Source organism: Monodelphis domestica, chromosome 2, assembly GCF_027887165.1.
Source record: "Monodelphis domestica isolate mMonDom1 chromosome 2, mMonDom1.pri, whole genome shotgun sequence".
In the NCBI taxonomy this organism is placed as follows: Eukaryota; Metazoa; Chordata; class Mammalia; order Didelphimorphia; family Didelphidae; genus Monodelphis; species Monodelphis domestica.
In genome coordinates, this window is record NC_077228.1 from 371993147 (window position 1) to 372015745 (window position 22599).

The following is a 22599-nucleotide window of genomic DNA, read 5'->3' on the forward strand; positions in this document are numbered from 1 at the left end:
TCCCAATTGTCTAGCCCTTACTGCTTTTCTGCTTTGAAACCAATACACAGTATTGATTCTAAGATAGAAGGTAAGTGTTAAAAAAAAAGTCTCAAAAGCAATGCCTCCAGATTTGGAAAGAGAAAGGAGGGCAGGAATAGTAGTTTCTGTTTGCAGGTTTGGGCCATTTGTATAGACAGGTGTTTTAGAGTTATGGACTGTCTGGATTGAAGGAAGGAAAAGGAAGTAATACTTCCTAGCCACATTTTCTTTTTCTTTTTTAAATTACATTTTCTTTTCATTGTGATGCAAAATTCACTTTCATATATTGGTCCTTGTAAGAGCACATTCCTTATAACCAAACCCTCAAAATAAAACCAAAGATACACTGATGTGAAAGAGGACTCCAAGAGTTCTTTCTGTGGAGGTGGATCGCATTCCCTGTCATAAGTCTTTCAGGATTGTCCCAGATCATTGCATTGCTGGGAGTAGCCAAGCTTTCCCATATAATCATCGTCCAGTGTTGCTGTTATGGTGTACAGTGTTCTCCCAGTTCTGCTTATTTCACTCTGCATCAGTTACTGCAATTTTTTTCAGCTTTTTCTGAAATAATTTTGCTTATCATTTCTTATTGCACAATAGTATTCCATCACCAACATATACTGCAATTTGTTTAGCCATTCCCCAATTGATGGACATTGACTCAATTTCCATTTCTTTGCCACTATAAAAAGAGTTTCCTAGCCGCATTTTCATATTCCATTTACTTTGGTTATGGATTTAAAAGTCATAGAAATTTAAAGTTCAAAACAACTCCAATGCCAATCTGATTATTTCATTTTGCAAACAAAAAAGTGAGACACAAGAAGTTTTAGTGACACTGAAAATTATGTAGATGATAAATTATAAAATGGAGATTAGAACTCCAGTTTTAATTCTTGCTATTTTGTCTACCAGCCACATGATTCTAAATACACACACACACACACACACACACACACATATATTTTTTGCGGCTGGTATCCTAATCTGACTATCACCTGCCCATCCCATTCCATGTAGTGACCAAAATGACCTTGAACTTGTTCTATGCTGCTTATTGGCAGAACACAGAAAAGATAGGCTCTTCAGGACATTCTGAAAGATTACCAAGGGGTTAAGGTGGCAATGCACAAAACATTACACAAAGTTATTAGTCAGCAAATGTTGATTGAATAAATATTTAAATGGATGCAGGGGAATAGAAAGGACAGGAGTGTTCCTTGCTTTTGTGAGAATTTCCGTCCCTGGAATTAATCCAGACTCTCCAGAAATTAAATGCCGCATTAAGAAATTAATAAATCATTGGTCCAAAGCAGATGGGAATAGGTAAATTGGGAACTACTATTGATTCTGAATGTAGTCCTTGTCTCTTCTACCTAATTGCTGACTTTATTAGAAATTTGGAGAAGTAGAATACAGGCATGTAGAGGGTGAGTAAAGAGGAAGAAACCAGGGTTTCCCTTTTCTTCCTTCTGGGCTTCCCAGCATAATGCTCGTTAGGGCATTATAATAAAATATATAGGACTGCAAAGGAAATCAATTGTATTAAAACAGAATTATCAACATTAAAAAAAAAGTTCATAGACCCCAAATTAAAGACCCTGACATTAGAGAAAGGTCCTCAATGTGAAATCTTGTGAGGGTCCTGCCAGTGCAGGTGCTGAAGGCAATTGATTGTTTATCAAAGGTTATATTATTTATTTATTTACATTTTATTTAAACATTTTTCCCATGGTTACATGATTCTTGTTATCTCCCCTCTTTCCTTCGACTCCTGGAATAAAGGTTATTGAATTTAAAGAGAGAAGTTATGCCATAACTTCCTTCTTATGATGACAATTCACCTGGATTTGGTGCCAAGAGCTTAGTTATCAAAGTTCCCTAAAAGAAGAAGTAATGGAACTGCATTTGATATTGAGTAAATTGTTCTCTTACCTCTGAGACCTTGTAGACAATTAAGCTGGAGTACAAGCAGTGGATAGAGAGGGCCTTGCCTAGAATCAGAAGACTCCTTTCCCTGAGTTCAATCTGGCCTCAGATACTTGCTAGCTCTGTGACCCTGAGCAAGTCACTTAAGTCTGTTTGTCTCAGTTTCCTGATCTGTAAAATGAATTAACAAAAGAACTGGCAAACCATTCTAGTGTCTTTACCAAGAGAACCCCAAATAGGGTTACAAAGAGTGAAATGATTGAAATGACTAAGCAAGAAGTCTAACTTCATAAGGCATTCATTCATTCAGTAACATTAAATACTTATTCTGCATAAAGCAATGTTCTAGAGGAAATACAAAGTTTAGATTAGACATAGTCTGTACTTTCCCTGGTTTCTCCATTTCCTTTTGTTTATAGCTGTAATTTTTTTCAGAAAGAAATGTATAAATACATCCTCTTCTGTTCCCTTATCATGGACTCTGGGGGTATGTTTTTACATTTCTTTAATTTCTTCTATCTTTTATATAAGTCAGAGAAAAATATTTCTGAACAAGGCGTAGAACTTGGTAGGACTGGTAGGACTTGGAAACTGGCTGATGGAGCAAACTCAAAAGAGGATAACAGTTGGGTGGTCAGAGTTAAATAGGGGAGGTTCTTCAACCAAAAAGACATAGAATTAAGGCATACTGGGGCAGTGCATATTAGTAACAGACATGAAGTTTTCATCCTTTATCTCCAGGAAGACAATGACCACAAGGAAGGGATGGAGGTGAACAGAGATGGACTTTGATTATTCCTTCAGAAACTCCCTTGGATCTGAACTAAGATCCTAAATAATTAACCCCAAACCCTAAGGACCATGAACTAGAATGGATTTTCTTTCAATTCCTGATTGAGAACAATGAATAATATCTGTTCTTATATTTTATCTTAGTTGTTATCTTGCCTTTTAGGTTTCTAGATAATTCTAGATAATCTGTTCTTTCCATGACTAGAAATAATTTTGGGCACTCAATGTAATTGATGGGTTCCAGGGAGGGAGAAATGGTTCATCCTGTTAAAGTAGAATGAGTAGAATGAGCCTTGGACATAAAAATTTTAAATTTGAAGTCTGCATATGACACTTACTGGGTTTCTGATTCTTGGCAATTGAGGTCCAGAGATGTGTAACAATTTACTGAAGGTCATACAGATAGAAATGAGCAGATTTGGGAGTCTAGCCCAGGTCACCTGACTCCTAATTCAGTGTATTTGTCTTAATATCAATGCTACCTAGCCATGAGAGGCTCTGCTTGAACCATTACTTAAAAAAAAATTCTTGGGCATATTCAGGGTAAGGGTGTTGCTGCTGGTGGTGGTAAAGTACAGTTTTGTATTAACAACTTTCACATTGACTCTTTCCAAACTATATTCCCACAGACTTCATTTAGCTACTTCCCATTTTTCATGCAGCTTTTTCTGTATCTTTGGGTGTGAACTGATTGTACAAATCAGGTTGAAAGTAGGAGGAATGAAAAGAGCCATCCTGGGAAAAAGGGTTCCCCAGGGTTTCATCCTATCTGGTGCCACCCTGGAAATGATCAAAGCAGATAGCAAGTGGTTCTTTTATGATTATCTTATATGATGATTCACTGAAAATCTTTAATATAGGGCTCCTTAAATTATGTTGTTCTGCCAAGTTTCCTAGAAGGTTTAAAAGCTGATTCTTTTTCTGTTTCTGTTTCTTCATCTTTAAAATGAGTGGGGTGGACTAGATCAGGAGTTCTTGTCTCTAGGCCTGGCTCTTAATCTATTAAGCCATCTAGCTGCCCCATCTCAGAATAATGTTTTTAAAGGCAATAGAACAAAATGAAGAGATTACAAAGGAAACTGATTAAATTGTGATGCAGTTATTAACAATTTTTAAATAAAAAAGTTTACAGTCCTAGATTAAAAACTCCTGGCCTAAAGCTCTAAGATTCTTTTGAGTTCTAAGTTCTATAATAAAATGAACTAGTTTGCTACGTTCCTTGCCTTTGACTTAAAAACATATACCCCAAATTTATTATTTAGTTATTTTTAACATTTGAAAAAATTGAATTCCAATTCTCTCTCTCCTATTCCTCATCTACTAAGAAGGCAAGCAATAGAGTTATCAATTATATATATATGAAATTATGCAAACTATAATTCCATATAAGCAATATATGAAAAAAGAAACCCCCAGAAAAATAAAGTGAGAAAATTATACTTCCAGAGTTTATCACTGCTCTCTGGAGGTGGATAACATTTTTCATCATGAGTCTTTTGGAATTGTGTTGGATCATTGTATTGATCAAAGTAGCCAAGTCTTTCATAGTTTATCATCATTACAATATTGCCATTATTGTGTACAATGATCTCCTGGTTCTACTCACTTCACTTTGCATCAGTTCATATAGGTTTTTCTACTTTATGAACTTAAAAAAAAAGTTAATTCATTAAAAAAAGGCCCAACTGTTTTTATATCACTTTCATTTCTCTAACATTTCCCCAGTTAATTGTTACTGAAGGTGATCACATATTTAAAATAATATATTTTTGCTACTTACATGCATAAAATATATTTATATTTATGCTTTATATTAACTTCCTGATTATATCTCTTCTTCCTTATCCAGAAAAATGATCCCCTGTAACAAAATGTAAAAAAGAAAGAGAAGGAAAAAGAGACAACGCAACTAAACTAACCAATATATATTCAAATTGAGTTTGAAAGTGTAATACAGTGTTTTATAGCTGTAGCTTCTCACTTCTGTCAGCAAAGAAGCACCTTCCTATGGACTTCCAAGAGTCCTTGATTCCCATAAATTCTGTAGAGTAATTGAGCCATGAGAACAATTCCTATTTTTTTCCTTGTGACCTAGATTTTGTATTTCAGTATCTCTTAGAAACTCTTCGAAAGAGAAGGGTGAGACTTGGCCAGTCATGGATTTCTGGGGTCACTATTACTCTTGGCAGACCAAGCAAATTCAGAGGATGAAATGAGTATTCCAGGTAAAGAGCAGGATACATGAATGTAACCTATGTTGTCTCAAATTTATATAGCATCTTGCTGTCACTGTGATTATTAGTAATTTAATTCATGAAAAAACTTATTAAGCCTCCACTATGTACCAAGTGTACAATGTCCAGAGAATATAATGATCAAACCAACTATAAAGCCCAGAGAACATAATGATCTCAAGGAGCCTATGTGATTCTATGGAAAACAACATATATAGAGATAAATAAAAATGGAACATATACAAAAGAAATACAAAGTCATTTTGGGGTTGGGAGAATATAAACAACTGGGAGTTTCAGGAAAGACTTCTTGTAGAATTTGGAACTCAAAAAAAAAAAAGATGTTAAAAATAAATAAATAATAAGTTTGGGGTTTTTTAAAGTCCCTAAAGGGAACATAACAAACTGGACTTAAAATTCAAGAGAATCTTAATGCTAAACTTTGAAGGGAATTAAGGTTTTTAATAGATAGAGATGATGAGGGAAAGCATTCCAGACATGGGGGACATCCAGTGCAAGGACAAAGGGATGGAAGATAAAATGTTTGGATGAGGAATAACAGACAATCCAGGTTGTCTGTAATGTGGAAGGTGTGAAAAGGGGTAATGTGAAATATTTTTGGAATAGTAGATTGGAGCTAGATTGTAAAGGGCTTAACATGCCAAATAGAGGAGTTTGCATTTTATCCTTGAGGCAATAAAGAGTCACAGAAACTTCTTGAACAGAGGAATAATGTGCTCAGTGATTTCAGATGCTCAGTTTGGTAGTTCTGCGAAGGATGGATGGGAGAGGTGAGATAGTGGATGTAGGGAGATCAGCCAGGAGGCTATAATCCTAGTTTTTTAAGGGGAGAGGAGGAAGTGATAAGGTCCTGACCTAGGATTGTAGGTAGGTGAGTATAAAGAAAGGGACATGTGAAAGATATTATAAATTATTTCTATTATAGATTTCTCCATTTTTTAATAAATTATTTTCTTTCTGATAGTAGGGATGGGTTTGGATTCATGCATTTACATTCTTTTGCCTGATTCTTGTTATGACATTGCCCACGTTAACAAGACATAGAGAAATGGAGCTCTGCCTTTGATAGTGGAATGGAAATAAGCTAATTGACCTATTCTGAGGTCAAAGCCATAATTAATTTAGAGACAATATGGTATAATGGAAAGTATATTAATCTTGGCATCAGAACAGCCTAAGTCTGAATTCTGGCTTTACCACTCACTTTTGGACAACTCTCTTCATTTTTTCAGATCCTGTCTTTCCTCATCATTGAAATGGGAATGAATTATAATACTTGCACAGCCTACCTTACAGGATAATTATGAAGAAGGCACTTTGTACACTTTAAAGGTCTTGGCTGCTGATAGAAAAGCTTGCCTCTTTGTTTCATGGAGGTGCTCATCAATTCGACTTAAAACAAAACAAAACAAAACAAAACAAAGCACCCTTTGTGTGATTGCTTTGTCTTGAGCTAGTCACTATGCGATTCTCATTTCCCAGAGTTCCACAGTTGTATTAGAACACCTAACATGCAGCTTTGTACAGGGTAGTTGCTAAGCAAATATTTGCCGGTCAAGTGGATTTAACTGGCACTTTTGCTGCTGTAGGCCCTTGTCCCATGGTTTCTTCCTATTTAGCTTGCATTTGACCTCAGCTCACTAAAACTATTCACCAGAGACAGAATTGTGAGGTGGAAGATATTCAGTCTTTCCCCCTATCTGACATTTTACTCTTTGTAACCTCTTTCTGTCATCCAGGCATTTGATTTCTTGACATTCTGACCACCTTTCTAGCTCTGAAAAGACTCTGTGGAGAAAACAAATCTGATAAACTAATTTATATTAAAAGATAAACGATCATCCATGAACATTTATTAGATCCTTTTTATGGCTCAAAAGTCCATTTTATGATCATTCATTCTTTGGATAGTGGGAAGAGAGCCTTTTTCTTTTAACAAGAGATAAGAAACTTTAACATAAAAGAAGTAATTTTGAATTGTGGAATTGGACCAGAGGATACAAGTTCAAAGCTTGGACATACCCTAAGTGACGTTGGAAAAAGTCACTTTCAATACTGACCTCAGTTTCCTCATCTGTAAAATGAGAGCAGTTGATATCCAAGGGTCATTCTAGCTTTAAAATCTATATTTCATGGAGATATTGATAGAGATATTTTTTTATATCCATGAGATGCAACCCTACAGGTGAAAGGCTAACTCCCTATTCATCTGTGTTCTGTTGTCTTCCATCTTCCACACAGTGGAGTAGAGCCATAGCTATCATTCTGACGGTGCTGGTGTGAAGGGCCATCATTTGGTTTCCATAGCTAAGCTACTGAACCTTATACAGTAGTATATAAATAATACTAGTAGTAAACTTAATGACAGTAGCTAACAATTATATGCAGCTTATAGTTGCAAAGCATTTTACATACTTTGTCGCATTTGAGCTCAAGTGTTTGATGTTTTATAAATGGATGACCAAATGAACTAGTGTTTGGATGGTGATTCTGATTTGTTACTTCATGTCAACTATGGCTCATAGATTATGCTAATGCAAGCCAGATATGGTTAATTCAGCAGGTCCCATTTCCTTAGACTTAGAGCCATTAAAGGCACACTTTGTAGGTTCTACATATATTTTTTTCCTCCTAATCAATAATTTAGGAAATATTTTTTAAAAAATCTCATATTATCATATATTCAAAGGCATGTTGACATTTAAAATTTGAACTTCTTCTTGATTCATTCCCTTATTCATTTATTTCTTATTTGAGGTAGCATTTATTAAGCTCACCTTGCTTCTGCAGGAGCCATAAAATCTACAAAAGTCAGTCTTGGCCACAGTAGTCAGAATCTTGGTCTTCATTCGTATTCTAAATTTTAAATTAAAATTAAAAATTAAAAAAATACAAACAGATAAAAGGAATATATAGTAATATATGATACATTTTATAAGTTTCTAAAGGAAAAAAGTATGCCAATTATCTGCCTTATGGATGAAGTCATCATTCTTCTGATTCATCAGACAAAATGCCCCTTCCATGGCTATTACTGCCTTGTATGTATTGGCAGTCTCTGGTTCTTTGGAGTCCTGAATCCCTATTTCATAGCATTGTGCCTGGTGCAAAGTAAGGACTTAATAAATGCTTTTTTTACTCATTCATTAGTTCATTCATTCATTCATTCAACAAATCACTGTGTGTGTCTTCAAGGGGAAGAATGTTACTTGGGGAAAGCAGAGGTGAAGGAATCCAGGAAAGCTTTATAGAAGTGGTGGTCTTTGAATTGGGCTTTAATGTTTGTGTAGGAATTTAACTGGTGAAAAGATGGAGGTAGGGATATTGTATGCACAGCACAAAAGAGGCCACTATTTGAAGCATGGAAATACAAGAGTGCAGAGTATATTAGCGAGAGAAAATTGTTAAGTTTGGCTGGAGTATAGAGTGCTGGAAGGGGTATATTATGAAATCGAACTGGAAAGGTAAGGGGGTCCTAGTTTGTAAGGTGACTTGAATGCTAGGAGAGGAACAGAGTAGGTACCAAGAGACCACTGAAGTATGTTTTGTTTTGTTTTTTTAACTGAAGAGCGAGAGGACTAGAATTCTATGTTATCTTTATTCTAGTTGTGGAGAAAAATGGCAGCTAGGTGGCACAGTGGATAGAACACTGAGCCCAGAGTCAGGGAGACCTGAGTTCAAATATGACCTCAGGCACTTCTTAGCTATATGACCCTGAGTAAGTCACTTAATTCTATTTGACTCAGTTTTCTCATCTGTAAAATGAGCAGAAGAAGGAAATGACAAAACACTCTAGTATCTTTGCCAAAAAAAAAATCATGAAGAGTCAGACACAACTGAAAAACAACAAGAAAAATATATAAAAGGTTCAGGAGGTGAGGCCAAGAAGAGATGTTAGGAGGCTATTTTAATGGTTCCGGAGAGTGGTCAAGCTTTTCTGTCAGAGTGCCATTTGATGATATGCTACACAGATCATGAAATCTGTAACCATCTTGAGTTTTTTGCAGATGAAAAAAGTTCTTATCTTGTTAGCAGCTTTGTTTTCCTTGGTGCAGATTACATGGGATCTCAGTCTTCTCTTGCCTTACTATTCCTAATTAGAATTGAAGAAATGGGATTTGAAAAAAGTGATGCACTGGATGGATATCTGGGCCTGAAGTCAGGAAGTCCTGAGTTCAAATGTGGCCTCAAACACTATCCAGTGTGAATCTGAGCAAATCACTTAACTGCTATCTGCCTCAGTTTTTTTGACTGAAAAAATCAGGGATAATAGCTCCTAGTACCCAGAGTTTTTATAAAGATCAAATAAGATAATATTTGTAGGATGCTTAGCACAGTGCCTGGTACATACTAGGCAATTATCAATGCTAGTTATTATTATTATTATTATAAATTGCTATGCTAAATATAGAAAAATTGGTTCAGGATCCCTATCAAGTATTCCTAGGTTATATTTCTAGACCATTGTAAATCATGCAGAAGCTCCTAGAAGGCCACCACAAGGGCTTCTTTCAGGAATTTGTTGTCTTTTGAATTAAATAATTTCCAGACGGACTCAAAAGAAAATTTAACATCAAATCCTAAGCTACATCTGTGTGTGCCTCCAAGCATGGCTACAGAAATCTAGATTGAATACAACCTTATTTCACTACACTGGGAATGATCAGGAATACAACCCATAGCCGGCTTGTAAATTGTTTTAAAAGATCATTTGGTTTTCAAAAATGTTATTCAAATTAATTTATCCTACATGTCACTTGAGAAGATAAGCATCTGCCTATATCATGCTTTTTTTGAGTATTCCCACTGACACAGATTCCCATGGAAATTCAAAAGGAAGAGGAAAGAGAAGCAGGGTATTTTCATTTTCCTTTTCATAGTAAAAATCTCACTGCCTGCTTTCTACTATGACCAATGGTCACTTTTAGTATCTGTTGAGACATAGACCAGAGTTTCTATTTTTATGCCTTCCCCCATTCTAAAAAGATATCTCCTTGTCCATGTTCTTCTTTAGAAAACCTAGTTAAGGAGATTTCATAAGCAATGTTAATGTTTTAGACACAGTTGAGATAATTTTATCAGGCCTTTATGAAAATGAAATTTCTTGTAACACCATAAAATCTTAGTGCCAGAAGAGATGAAAAAACAAAAACAAAAACAAAAAACAACCTTACCTTCCATCTTAGAATCAATTCTGTGTATTGGTTCCAAAGCAGAAGAGCAATCAGAGTTAGGCAATGAGAGTTAAGTAACTTGCCCAAGGTCACAGAGCTAGGAAGAATCTAAGACGAGATTTAAGTTGTTTCAGAAGCAGAAGCCCTTCCTCCTGGAAGGAAGCAACAATACTGACAAGTGGCTACCCAGCCTTCACCACTTACCAACGCAAATTCAGATAGCTCTAGTTGTTAGGAAATGACTTCTTACAGTTCAGAAGTCTACCTAGAGCTATGTAAACTGATATTTGAAGATGGCAATCATTCTCTGCCTAGATCTCCTCTTTTCTAGAACCGATCCAGAATAAAATATTGGTCAGAAATGTCGGTCATAACTTAGCTAATATCTCCTTTTTGAGACTTAAACTGGGAAAAAATTCCTTAATACTTTAAACATGAGACTGAAAAAAAAAGGAGAAACAACCTTAAGCATTCTGCCTAATTAAGACCTAGAGAGGTGGTGCAAATTTTGGATGATTACTTGAAGCATCCTTTAGACTAATGCATATTTAGTTATTATAATGTGATAATTTTTTCTTGTTACACAAACTGTTCCCTTTGGGAACATGACTTAATGTTGTAAACATTCTACATTTGTTGCTTTTTTTTATTATGAGAAATATACACCCTAAAGACCATAAGGGATGGAAGATCATAAGTCCAGTTCCTGAAGTAGTCTTTGGAAACCGTCCTCCCAACCTGTAATGACATAACCTTTAAATACAAGCATAGTTAAGAGATGCTCAATTTCCCTTTACCAGAATAAAAATATAAATTAAAGGAAGATTAATGAAAACTGGCCCCTGAGCTGAAAGCTACAAAATTTAAGATGATCAAGGAGTTTACTTATCTGAGTATCTGTGTTCATTCCATGTTTGAGCTAATAGTTTAATGGGGGCCTCTTGGAAAACTGTTGGCTTTACAGTAGTTATGATTTATGTGCATGGGGTGGAGGTGGATTATAGCTTATTTAAGACAGGAGAAATAGCTCAGGGATTGATTGCTAAAATTAATCTGGAAATAAGTCACAGCGACTTTCTTTGTTTACTAACTGTAATGTTAATTTAAGGAACTTTGCAGAAGACCAAAAAAAAAAATGAGACTTCTGAAAAATGTTTGCTTGAATTTTGGAGATAAACCTTTTATGGAATTTTTTTTGGGCATTGATAATGATTGGCAACAATTTTATGACTGAAAAGAAACAAGCTGATGACTATTTTCCAAGGTGGTGCCTCTCTAAAATTGAATTCAATGGGAAACTTAGGGGAATGCCAACTTATTTAATGAGACAAATGCTAACCACCATTCTTAGAGTTTTCCAACTGCTGAATAAAGAAATAGAAATCACACAATTTCTTTGGCTGCATTTTACCATATTGTTGGCCTGCAATGGGACTCGTTTGCAAAACAGTCTTTTTATGACACCTTCCTTGTTCAGTCACTAGGCTTATTGTCAGAAAGTGTCCCCTTAAGTAGAATGACAGTTTGAACAAGCAATTATTATATTTGATGGTGATGGGACAAGGGACATGGGGAAAGAAACCAAACTAAATTCTTGGATTGGAGCAATCCTTCATATGTTCTTGTTTCTGTAAGCCCTAGTACTTAGTCTTCCTGCCGTTTTACCCACTATACTTCTTCTCAGTTCAATTTTGTACTGCTAAGTAAATAACAGTGATCCAGGATGCTGTGCTTGGCTTCAGAATATAGACTCCTCAAAGAGGGAAGCAAAGAATGGAACCTAATTAATGGAGATATTCTCAAAGAGTGCTTTCCTCACTGAACTGTGATGCCAACTGATTTCCCCAGTTCGATTTTTCCTTTTAGGTTTCATCAGCAATGAGATTATTGCCACTTGATCATTTATGAAACATTTTTCTGGGCCATCTTCTTTTTTCAGGAATCCAAGATTTGAAATGTATTTAATTAATGGGAAAAATTAAAAAATAAAGCAACGGATTGATGTTAGTCAGTTATGTTCTTTTGGGAACGAAGACTGGCTATTTAAAAATATAATTACTAAAACTAATTAAAAAAATTCCACCTACTCTATGGCAAATCAGTGTATTTTGGGAATTTTTATGCCATGGATATTGTATTTAATATGTATATGTGTGATATATCAAAATATACATATATATATATATATATAACTTTGAACGAGTAGATTATAAAATGCAATAAGTATGGAGCATTAAATTTAAGATTATATTTGGTTCCAATTAAAGAAAGATATAAGTTATAAAGGAAGTCTGATTAAAAAGGAAAGGTCAGCTTTTTGTCTGTGTGCATTTGATTTGTAACTATAAATTGCACCATATAATTTGTGGAATAAAAACCCATTAAACTGACAATATTTATTCCATTAAGGTGAATAAAATGTAGCATGTAATTCTGAGTTATGATACTCAAGGCAAAAAAAAAGCCATATCGCTGCACTACAAATTAGTTTGCTTCTAATTTTGCTGGCTGCTGACAGCAATGCCTCAAAACAAATCTCTCAGAAGGAAATGAGATGATTGTATGACAGACTCCCTGAACCATGAATGTGTCAACAACTCATGGACCAAGGACTGCTTTAGCAATTAGTCTTTGGGGGATTTTGCTCAGAAATCAGACAACAGAGAATGCCAGAGATAGCTGGGGATCCTGTGATTGCAGTTCAAACCCATATTCAGGCTCTGATTTAGCCCTTAAAAATGATTCTATACAAGAAGGCGAGAGTTAGCTAATAATAACAACATACCATCTTGTTTACCATCCATTGGGAATCAGAGAAGAAACTCAAAATGGAGTAGAACTTTTCTTGATATAGAAGTGCCTCATTTAGCAAAGGCAGAAAAGCTTTAACTGGACTCAGCATTCAAGTTTTCTTTTTAACTTGATTTCTATAGATAAAGAAACATATACATCAAAAAGACAGCCAGGAAATGAAGTTAGAGAAGGATTCTGTAAGGCCAAGTGACCTCAGTCCTTTTGAACTATCTGATCACTCCCCCTCTACTAATAGAAAGAAAAATGATCAAATTAATAGGTGATTATTAAATGAAATCTAACTTGCATATGTAGAGATCAATGCCAAAAAATGTATACTTTTCATAGCCTATTCAGAGAGCCATGTCCATATCATCTTAATTATTAGGGAATTTTTGGACATCCAGGTAAGGACCACTCAGATTGCCCCATCCATTACTAAATGTAGAGATTTGTCAAAACTCTTCCATAGTAATTGGGAATATTGCATGTTTGGGAATGAATATCCCAGATTGGAAAGAGAATGTCCCCTTGGTTCCTAACAGCTCAAAGATGCACATGAAGTTAATATTACGCAAAGGTTATGTTGTGTTGTGCCTTTTGCATTTGGTGAGATTTAGGCAATGCCCTATTAGGAATGAGATTACTTTGGAAGCTTCATTAATTCTGAGGTTAGTTTTGAGGAACAGAGGGAGGTATCTTAAACCAGGATAAGCACCCCCTCCCCCAGGACCTTCCCCAGCATTTTTGTCATGCTCTGTTTTGTATGCAAGCCATTTCTTCCAGCAACCTAGGAACGTGAAAATTTCCTCAGCCTATCCAGCCAGGAGCTGTCCTGCACCATTAGAAAGTAGTGAGCCCAGTGAAACCGAAGCATCATATCCCCCATTCACTTCTCTTAGGTTCAGGTTGTATATGTGTAAGTCTCATGGGTTGTTTGCTTCTGATGTCAACATTTTTCTTATACTTTTGTTATAGAAGATGATGTGTCAAATGTACAAATAATGTGTGCCTGGTGCCAGAAAGTGGGAATCAAGCGATATTCCCTGAGTATGGGAAGTGAGGTGAAAAGCTTCTGCAGTGAGAAGTGCTTTGCAGCTTGCCGAAGAGCATACTTCAAGAGGAACAAGGTAAGAGAACCATAGAGAGAACCATAGCTTTGTCAAAGACCAGGTCTAAATCACGAACCAGTTAGTGTGCTAGGCTCTGTTAGTTTCTGAAAATATTGTGCACTTTTTTTGGGTGTCTGCTCTTGCTCTCTCTCTCTCTCTCTCTCTCTCTCTCTCTCTCTCTCTCTCTCTCTCTCTCTCTCTCTCTCTCTCTCTCTCTCCTGCTTCCCCTTTTTGCTCTCACTTTCCCTCTTGTTCTTGCTCTCTCTCATTTTTAACTTTATTGGGTAAGCAATCTTTACTAACCTGCTCCTCACTTACTGCCTTGTTGTTTGAGTCATGTGAGGGTGGATGAACTTAATGAGGACACAATAAATAGGCAGCATAAACTAAACCATAATATTAGTTTGACTGTAGTAGGTACAGGCAAGGTATCCTGTACACAAAAAGATAGTCTATGAAGAGTTCTCATGCAGAATAAGGCATTAGATTCCTAACCTGTGCAATGATGCCTTTGTCTATTTACTATAATGCATCCCTCTTTGGGAAAATTTTGCTTCTTCTGACCAAATTCTGACTTGCTAATTTCATACCTGAGGTTTGATGGACATGCCTCATGCTTCCCATCATAGTAGGAGCCATTCTAATCATTGCTAAACATTATGAATATTGTTACAGCACAAAATATTCACATGATATATGCATTTGGATTTCAAAAGCAAAGTAGCCATAAATTAAAAAAAAGAAAGCTATCCTAGGATGGAAAAATGCACTGTTTGACTATTTCAAACTACTGTCTATATGAAACTGAATGCATGGTATTTCTGTTAACACACACATATTCACACATACACAAATACACATACACATGCAAACAACTTAATCTGTGAATCTTTGAAGAGTCATGGCATTTTGCCATTAATTACTGAAAGATATTGCGAGCTCTTGACTATTTTCTATTGATCTATAAAGCCTTCTTAATTTATAAAATCTTCCACATTTTGCTAAGCATTGTCATTTCCATAATTCAGGATCAAATTCTGGCCTTTAAAAAATTTAAAGAAACCTCCTATTTGCAATTTTGAATTTCTAATTATGGGATCACTCCCACTTCAGGAATTTCACTGCAGTAAAATATCACTCTCCTCAGCCAATTTGGGTCACATCATTCTGCCCCAAAACCAAATACCTAAAGAATTAGATTGTTACATCCATGGAGTAGAATTTTAGAAGGCATATTTGAGAATCAAGTTCAGGATCTTCACTGGATTAGGGAGGTCAGGAAGGAAATCCATTGGAATCCCCTTTCAAAACTCAACAGATTGAACTTTTCTGTTCTCTTTGGCAGAAGTCAGTGAGGTGGAGAGGGATGAAGGGAGAGAAATGCTCCTTGACATTCAATTTTAGCATGGAGAAAAGTGTTGTCCTGTATATAGATAACAAACCAGTAAGTAATTATTAAGTGCATACCATGTGCCAGGCATTGGGCCAAGTGCTGGGGATATGAAGAAAAAGACATACAGTCTGGGCCCTCAAGGAGCTCACAATTTAATGGGGAGACAAGATGCTAATACCCATGTATATACAAGATAAAGAGGGCACACTGGAGGCAATGTAGACTAAAATAAATACTCTGGAGAAATCAAGGTTCTTATTAGTCATTGTCAAGAACATTATGGTGAAAATAGCAGGAATCACTCCATTTCTTTTTCTCTGTGTGGCCCAACTCACCACAGGGAAACACTATTTGTGCCATTCAAAGAGATCACCGCAGAACTTTGTTTTCCCTTTTCTGTAAATCCAAGGGATCCTGGGCAGTATTCTGAATCTTGGTGTGATGCTTGAGATATATTGCATGGATGAGGAGAGGCAGGTAAAATGAGATTAGGAAAATGCTAGAAACTCATAGGGAAGTCTTCACCAACAGTTTTCCCTCAGCTTTTTGAGTTCTTTGGAAGAAAAGCATTACCTATTATTTGGTAGAAAGCCACAAGGCATTATCATTTGCAATGATAACATTTAGATTAAGATTTGGCGTAGACCTTAATTCCTAGTTCCTATCTTGCATGCTTGATTTATGGTGAACTGTGAACAAACATAAGTAATGCTATTTAGCATATTTGTAGAAATGTTGAGGAATTAGGGCAAATACTAATCGGGATAGGCAGGCCCTGATATCTCATTTCTGGCAAGAAGTGATTAGTGTAGGTCTTCAAAATCATAGCAAAAGCTAGGAGCTGCCTTCTTTTTATTCTAACCCAGTGACCTCCAAATGGATTCTCCAAGTTCAGCAGCATATAATACCTGTCTTCTCTATGATCCTAATGCTTATTTATGTATTTCAAAAGTATTACCACTCTACAGCTTCTCATTTTGCAAACTGGGGAGTAAGCTGGTCACGTGCCATATGCAGGATTCATTTTTTTTAAAACAGCGTTATCTCTGCAACAATATAGCATTGTGTTACAGTAAATATGTACAGCTGCTGCATTTCTGTTAAATGAGAGGGCTCTGTGGTCATTTGATTTAAGGCTTGGGTTTCCTAATGGATTGTATTAGACACTGTTCCCTGTTCTGTCATTTCTAAGAAGTGCTGTAATAAGCTCTAGGGCTTCCCTCTATTGAAACAGTAACAGAGCACTTAGATCTTGTAACATTTTCAATAGTTGAAGAGAAGTCCCCATTATGATTACAGATTTTCTCAATTTTAAAACTAGAGGGGGAGAGGCAAAATTCTCCCCCCCTCCCCATTGCTAGAAAGGAATATTTTTCTCCACTGATAGATTACCAAAGTTATACATGGAAGGAGAAACAGGGGGGGGAAAAAACCTTGCACATAGAACAAGATTTTGCCTTAGGTGTGATCTAGATAAAAAACATGTGAAATTAAACATGTTATAAATTATGATTCACAAAGATGGACAGTTTCCTGCTTGGTAGCATGGTAGGATAAAAAAAGGTCTCCAATTTGAACCTAAATTATATACAGAACTCCACTTAGAAAAAAAGCACTAGAAAAGGTAGCTAATTAAGAGCCAGATTTTTCAGCTGACCTCTGTTTTGTGTATGAACAACACCTGCATGGGTGAATGTAAATTGGACAGCTGTTCCTGCAGCTACCCACCATGCTTTTCATAAATGCTTAGTTGTATGGGCAAAAGCTGATTTTCTGAGCTCATAAATTCATTTAAAACAAAGGACAGCTGAACGTTTTTAATAATTTTAAATATTTTTCACTTGTGTCTGAAACTTTCTTACTTCCTTGGGTTTTTGTTTCTGATCAGGTAACTTAGAGAATATTTATATGTATACAAATTTAATATCATATTGCATATATATGGTATATATGCATATTTGGGTGTATACACACATAAAGACTACTCTCTCACAAGCCAAAGCAGCGTGGTAACAAAGTTAATTCTTTATTGCAATGGCGTTTGAAGGTTATAGTGTTACCCAACTCCACACCTTCCTTTTGTTGCCATATTATTGAGTTGAATTAAGCTTTGGAGTTGTTTGGCTTATCACAAATGTTCAGGCTGGTATTTTAAATACTTTGCTAATATGGACCCAAGAATCACAGCTGCATAGTTAGGAGTTTAATTACTAGCTCACATGTTTCAGTATATTATAGGATCTAAAAAAAAGATTGTATTGATTCATAATTTCATTATATAGAATCTGAATCCCTAAACGGTTCAGTTGATGACTTAGTTTTGGAGAGTATGATTCAACAAAATAATTAAACCTTTGTGAATGCTACATTTGTTGGGTGAGGAAGAGTCAGCATTAAGTAAACATGGGTGTCAATTTCAATATGCCTGTATTTTGGATGTATACTGGAGATAGAATTGCTTAAAAAATTAACTACATGTAGAAAAGAACCTTAGAGAAACTTCAAAAGCCTAAATGTTCTTGTTGGAATTTATTTCAATTTGTCAAAATTTAAATGTGAAATATTGAAGCTATTGTTCAGTGCTATTTGGTAGGTGCATCACACCACCTGCTTCCTTCCCAGCCCCATTCTTAAGTTGTACATCACTAAACACTAAGTAGTTTTATCTTTGAGAGTTATCTGTCAGAAGGCCTTGTCCCCGTTGAGAAGAAAAGAGGCATAAAAGACTTGGAGGGACAGAGGTTGTGGCAATTTTCAAACATCTTGTACTCAATCCTCTTACTGGTTTGTATGACTACATAATTAGGAAAATTGATGAGAGAGAACAATTTATATTTTCCTTGTTGATCTAAACCAGTTTTCACAAACACAAACCCCAAGTCATAAACTCAAAGCAAATAGTTGTTTGAGTCATGAAGGATGATTGTTTTCTCTTTTTTTCTAAAGTGACTGGTGTAATAGTCTTTCTGAATTAATAATTTGATAGCTTCCCTATCCATTTTAGAAATCACTACATGGTTTCTGTCCCTTTCTAAGTTTCTCTTACCTTCTGGAGGCAGATTAGATTGCTACCTCTTCAATAAGTGGACCATCATGTCTGTGAAGCTGAATCTTATCTTTTAGTTTTTAAGAAGTCAATTCAATTCAATTCAGTTCAGTTCACTGTTGGTAAAAGTGAATTCAACTCATTCATTTTTAGCTTTCTTTTCCCAGCAGGCCATCATGGTAGGAAAAACAGGTGGCTATTAAAAAGCTGGATTGAAGCAAGTTTGCATATTAAAAAATTTTTCTTTTGTATGTTTCCAGAGAGCCAACAGCATTTGCATGCCATAAGATGTCATAAAAATATGGCTACAATTGTATTAGTTATATTAGCATAAGTTAACTAACTACATACCAATATGTTAAATAACTCCTTTCACTTTCAAGTGGCATGTAAAAAAGAAATAAAAACCAGTTCCTGAATATGAAGTAGAATAATGAATCTCAAGGAGTCATCTCTGGAAGAACACATTTCTAACTAATATATGTCATCATATTGCTTATTTGGAGATACATTGTGGCTAGATGTAGAATATTGCTCTTTGGTATTAAAACTGAAAACTCAATGGGCAAAGTTTTCTTCATTTCAGGCTTAATTATACAACCTAGCAGTGCAGAAGAAATGTTTAACAATCTCCCGATTAAGCCAATGAGTAATGACAAAAATCTGTCTGCTGCCTTTTTTACTCCAACACCTGCAAAATTTAATTTGCAAAGTGACTATCATTCATATAAGTTTGGAAAACGACTTCAAAAGATTAGACACAATGTCCCCTGACATTCAAAAGCTCAAGTTACCAGCCCCATTTCGGCCTCTTGCTTTATAGGAAGCTTTGCCACATTTGTAAATGCTTCTAGGGAGTCAATATTTTCCCTTTTGATATACCTTGTTTTAATTAGATGCCTGTTGAGGATGCAAGGAATGCTGGTGGTCAGCCTCACTGTCCTGTTAGAATAGGATTACTTTGGCTTTGTAGATGCTTTGAGGACTTTCATTAACGCCAGTGGGTTGCCTTGCTTTTTGGTAGGGTGGTTGCTGTATGGGGCCTTAGTCCTATAAAGTAAGCCAGTATCTCAACTCCCTGTTGGTTGTAGCAAACAAAGGATGCTCCAGTGGGGGGGAAATAACAAAACCCACCTGCTCTTTCATTCTCTGGTATGTTGAAATATTTAATGGAATATTGATGAGTTCCTGCAAATGGGCAACTAGAATAAGCAATAGCAGAAGTGTGAGATGGAACTATGACTTTGTAAGCACATTGCTGATGGGAAGATAAAGATTTCCATCCAGTTTTGAGGCTCAGGAGGCCCTAAGGATACCTGGAAGTTCTGGAGGAAAGATATGCAGAATGTTGAGAAGTGTTCCCACCTGTATCAGAGGTGAGATAAAGATAGAGGAAGTGCTAAGGTTGTGCAAAAAGATAGATAATGACTTTTTCATGAGGTTCATCTTTTCTTTTTCTTTCAATATATAGCATATCCTTTTTAAAATTACTTTTTAAATGGTCAAGCTCTAATATTTTCTCTGTTTCATTTCCCCTACCTACTCTCATGGAGGGATGAAGGCAGAGAACCGCACTTTTAATAAATAAGCAATCAAAGAAAACATTCTCATATTGGCCATATCCAAAAATGTGCATCTCATTCTGGATATTAGTACATCGCCTCTCTGTTAGGAGGTGAGTAGCATTCTTTATCACTATTCCTCTGGAATCATGATTATACCAATGAATTGATCAGTCCTTAAATATTTCAAAATTTTTTAAAATGTTGATGTTCTAATATGAATGGATATATCTTTTATTAAAAAAGGAAATAAGACCAGATATTATACAGATCCTATTGCTCCCTAGAATAGATTTAAATACCAAATGTGATTTTGAAGGTTTAAGTTAAAGAAGAGAGAATGATTGAAAAGCCAAATCAACTCTAGTACCAATCTGTGTTAAAGATTCATTTATGGTTGGTTATGTTGGAGTAGGAATATGGTAATGGCAGTAGGCTCTGAAACCTGAATGGGGTCACCATGGGATGCCTAGTGGCTGTTGGCACATGTACAGGCTCATTAGTTTTTAGGCACAGTAGGTATCTTACCAACCATCTGTGGCTATTTAGTGCCATAAATTGAAATTGTTTTTTTTCCCCTTTCTTCCAATTGGCCAGTGATTATCCAGTCCATCTAAAAGGCAGGCTTCCCTTTGCCCTTAACTGCAGTGTCAGGTTACATTAGCCACATTGTACACTGGTTAGTATTGTATAGGTTGATAAATGTGCTTGTTTAGGGTTTATGGCCTGACTAACTACCAAACTGACTGTTTGGGTAGTGGGAATTTCAGTCAAAGAAATTACCAGGAAGAAATCTAATTATCTGATGTGCCTGCCTTCTTCTTCCAGACACCTGCACTGCCACATCTCTCACCTTGCCAGTAACAGGGTTTTCATTTGCATACCAACTGTGCAACAAAGGAATTATATAATCATTCCTTTCAATATTCTTTTCACATCAGAAGATGGGTTGAGTTAATCCAAAAGAGACCTGTTCCATCTGATTTAAAAAGGAAGGTGTGATCACACCTTGGTAATGAACACTAGAGAAAGGAGAAGGCACAGTTTATATGTATGGGGTGAGCTTTGCAGAGTGACCAAAGAAGAAATAACATCCTGTTTTATTGGGAATATCTTCCCTTGGTTATTCTCTATTTGCTCAGACAGGTCTATAAAAAATGTTGAATGCTTAGTGTACACTTGGGAGGGGCAGGTGGTGTACATTTAGTTTTATAAGGGATTTTGGTGTAATAAACTTGGAGATTTGCATCCAAGATGTGTGTTCCATCAGTTTCTGAGATTCAGAATCACAATGACCATAAGTCTCAAAAAATCCTTTCAAAAAATTAATCTATAACTCACATCCATGTCCTCTGTATAATTTGTCTTATCATATTGCCTCTGGACTGACAGTGTAGACAAACAAGCAGTATATAAATTGTTCCTTGGTCCTGTGCCCCTTTGTTCTCAGTTCATATAATTTTGGATTAATATCCAATAAATAATAGGATGCTACAGTTTTTTACCGTGTCCATTTTATCAGTGGAAACTCATGAGGGGAAAATTACCCTTTCTTGTAATCCACACCCAGGCTGAACCTGCAAACAGTGCAATCAAATATCTACCAATTGCCTTTGAGGGTTATGTGTCAGTTTTTTGTATCTTCAGTAAATGTAAGTGAGAGACTTGTAGTCCTATAAGCATTAGAAGAGAGATCAATTGTTCAGTGAATCCAGAAAAGATGTTTGCAACCCTTGCTGCATCACACCAAGAGCTCTTGTTAAATGGCCCTCTTAAACAAAGACAATACCAGAGGATGGAGAAAGTCAGTGTTCGAAAATTATAGCCTGTCTGAATTGGGGTTCTGTCTTTATCACTAAGGAATAGTTGGCCACATTTGTCCTTTAGAGGCTTGGGAGCTTTGTCATCCCAACAGGTATTTGAGAGAATTTGCCTTATGGAAGATAAAATTCTGAAAGTGTTGCTTTAGTGGGAGTTATTGAAAAACAATTAAAAAAGGAGAACATTTGTTTAAAGTAATAAGACTTTTCTCAAAAAATTAAGATGCTTAAGCTGACAAGTAGTATCATTGTGAGTCTATCTGCAAATGAAAAATTAAAAGGGAAAAAAAAAGATGTTTGTGGTTAAATCCTCAAAATGTTGAATCTCTTAGTACTAGAGAGCCCTTATTAATCTTTCCATGGTAGAATGTAGCTCATTAGGCCACTCTAGTTAAGGGTTCACAACAGGGCAGTTCCCATAATAAATTCAGACACTAATGAATTTTCTGTTTAATTCATTTTTTGACTAGAACAAAACATAAGGTTAGTGAATATGCGATCTTCACCATATCCCCATGTGCTTTATTAGACTGCTTTAAAAGAAAAAATTTGATAGGCATATTGGACATTTGCTGCTATAAATACATTAAATTTTATTTTTTTAACTACATGGTTGCATTTGATTGGAGAAAAGGGACATTTTAAACTAAAAATGATGGATTTTTAAAAATAGAAGCATCTGAAATGATGATACTAGCTGAG

The 22599-nt window shown here is 35.8% G+C and overlaps 1 protein-coding gene across 3 annotated transcripts in view; it reads left to right on the forward strand.

Annotated features, from left to right (window-relative positions):
• SOBP (sine oculis binding protein homolog) overlaps nucleotides 1-22599 on the forward strand; it is a 216220-nt gene that overhangs the window by 44786 nt on the left and 148835 nt on the right. For all 3 annotated transcript variants that reach the window (XM_056814065.1, NM_001104532.1, XM_016428847.2), the window contains 1 exon segment: nucleotides 13943-14094. In XM_056814065.1, coding sequence (XP_056670043.1) covers nucleotides 13943-14094 — 152 coding nt within the window.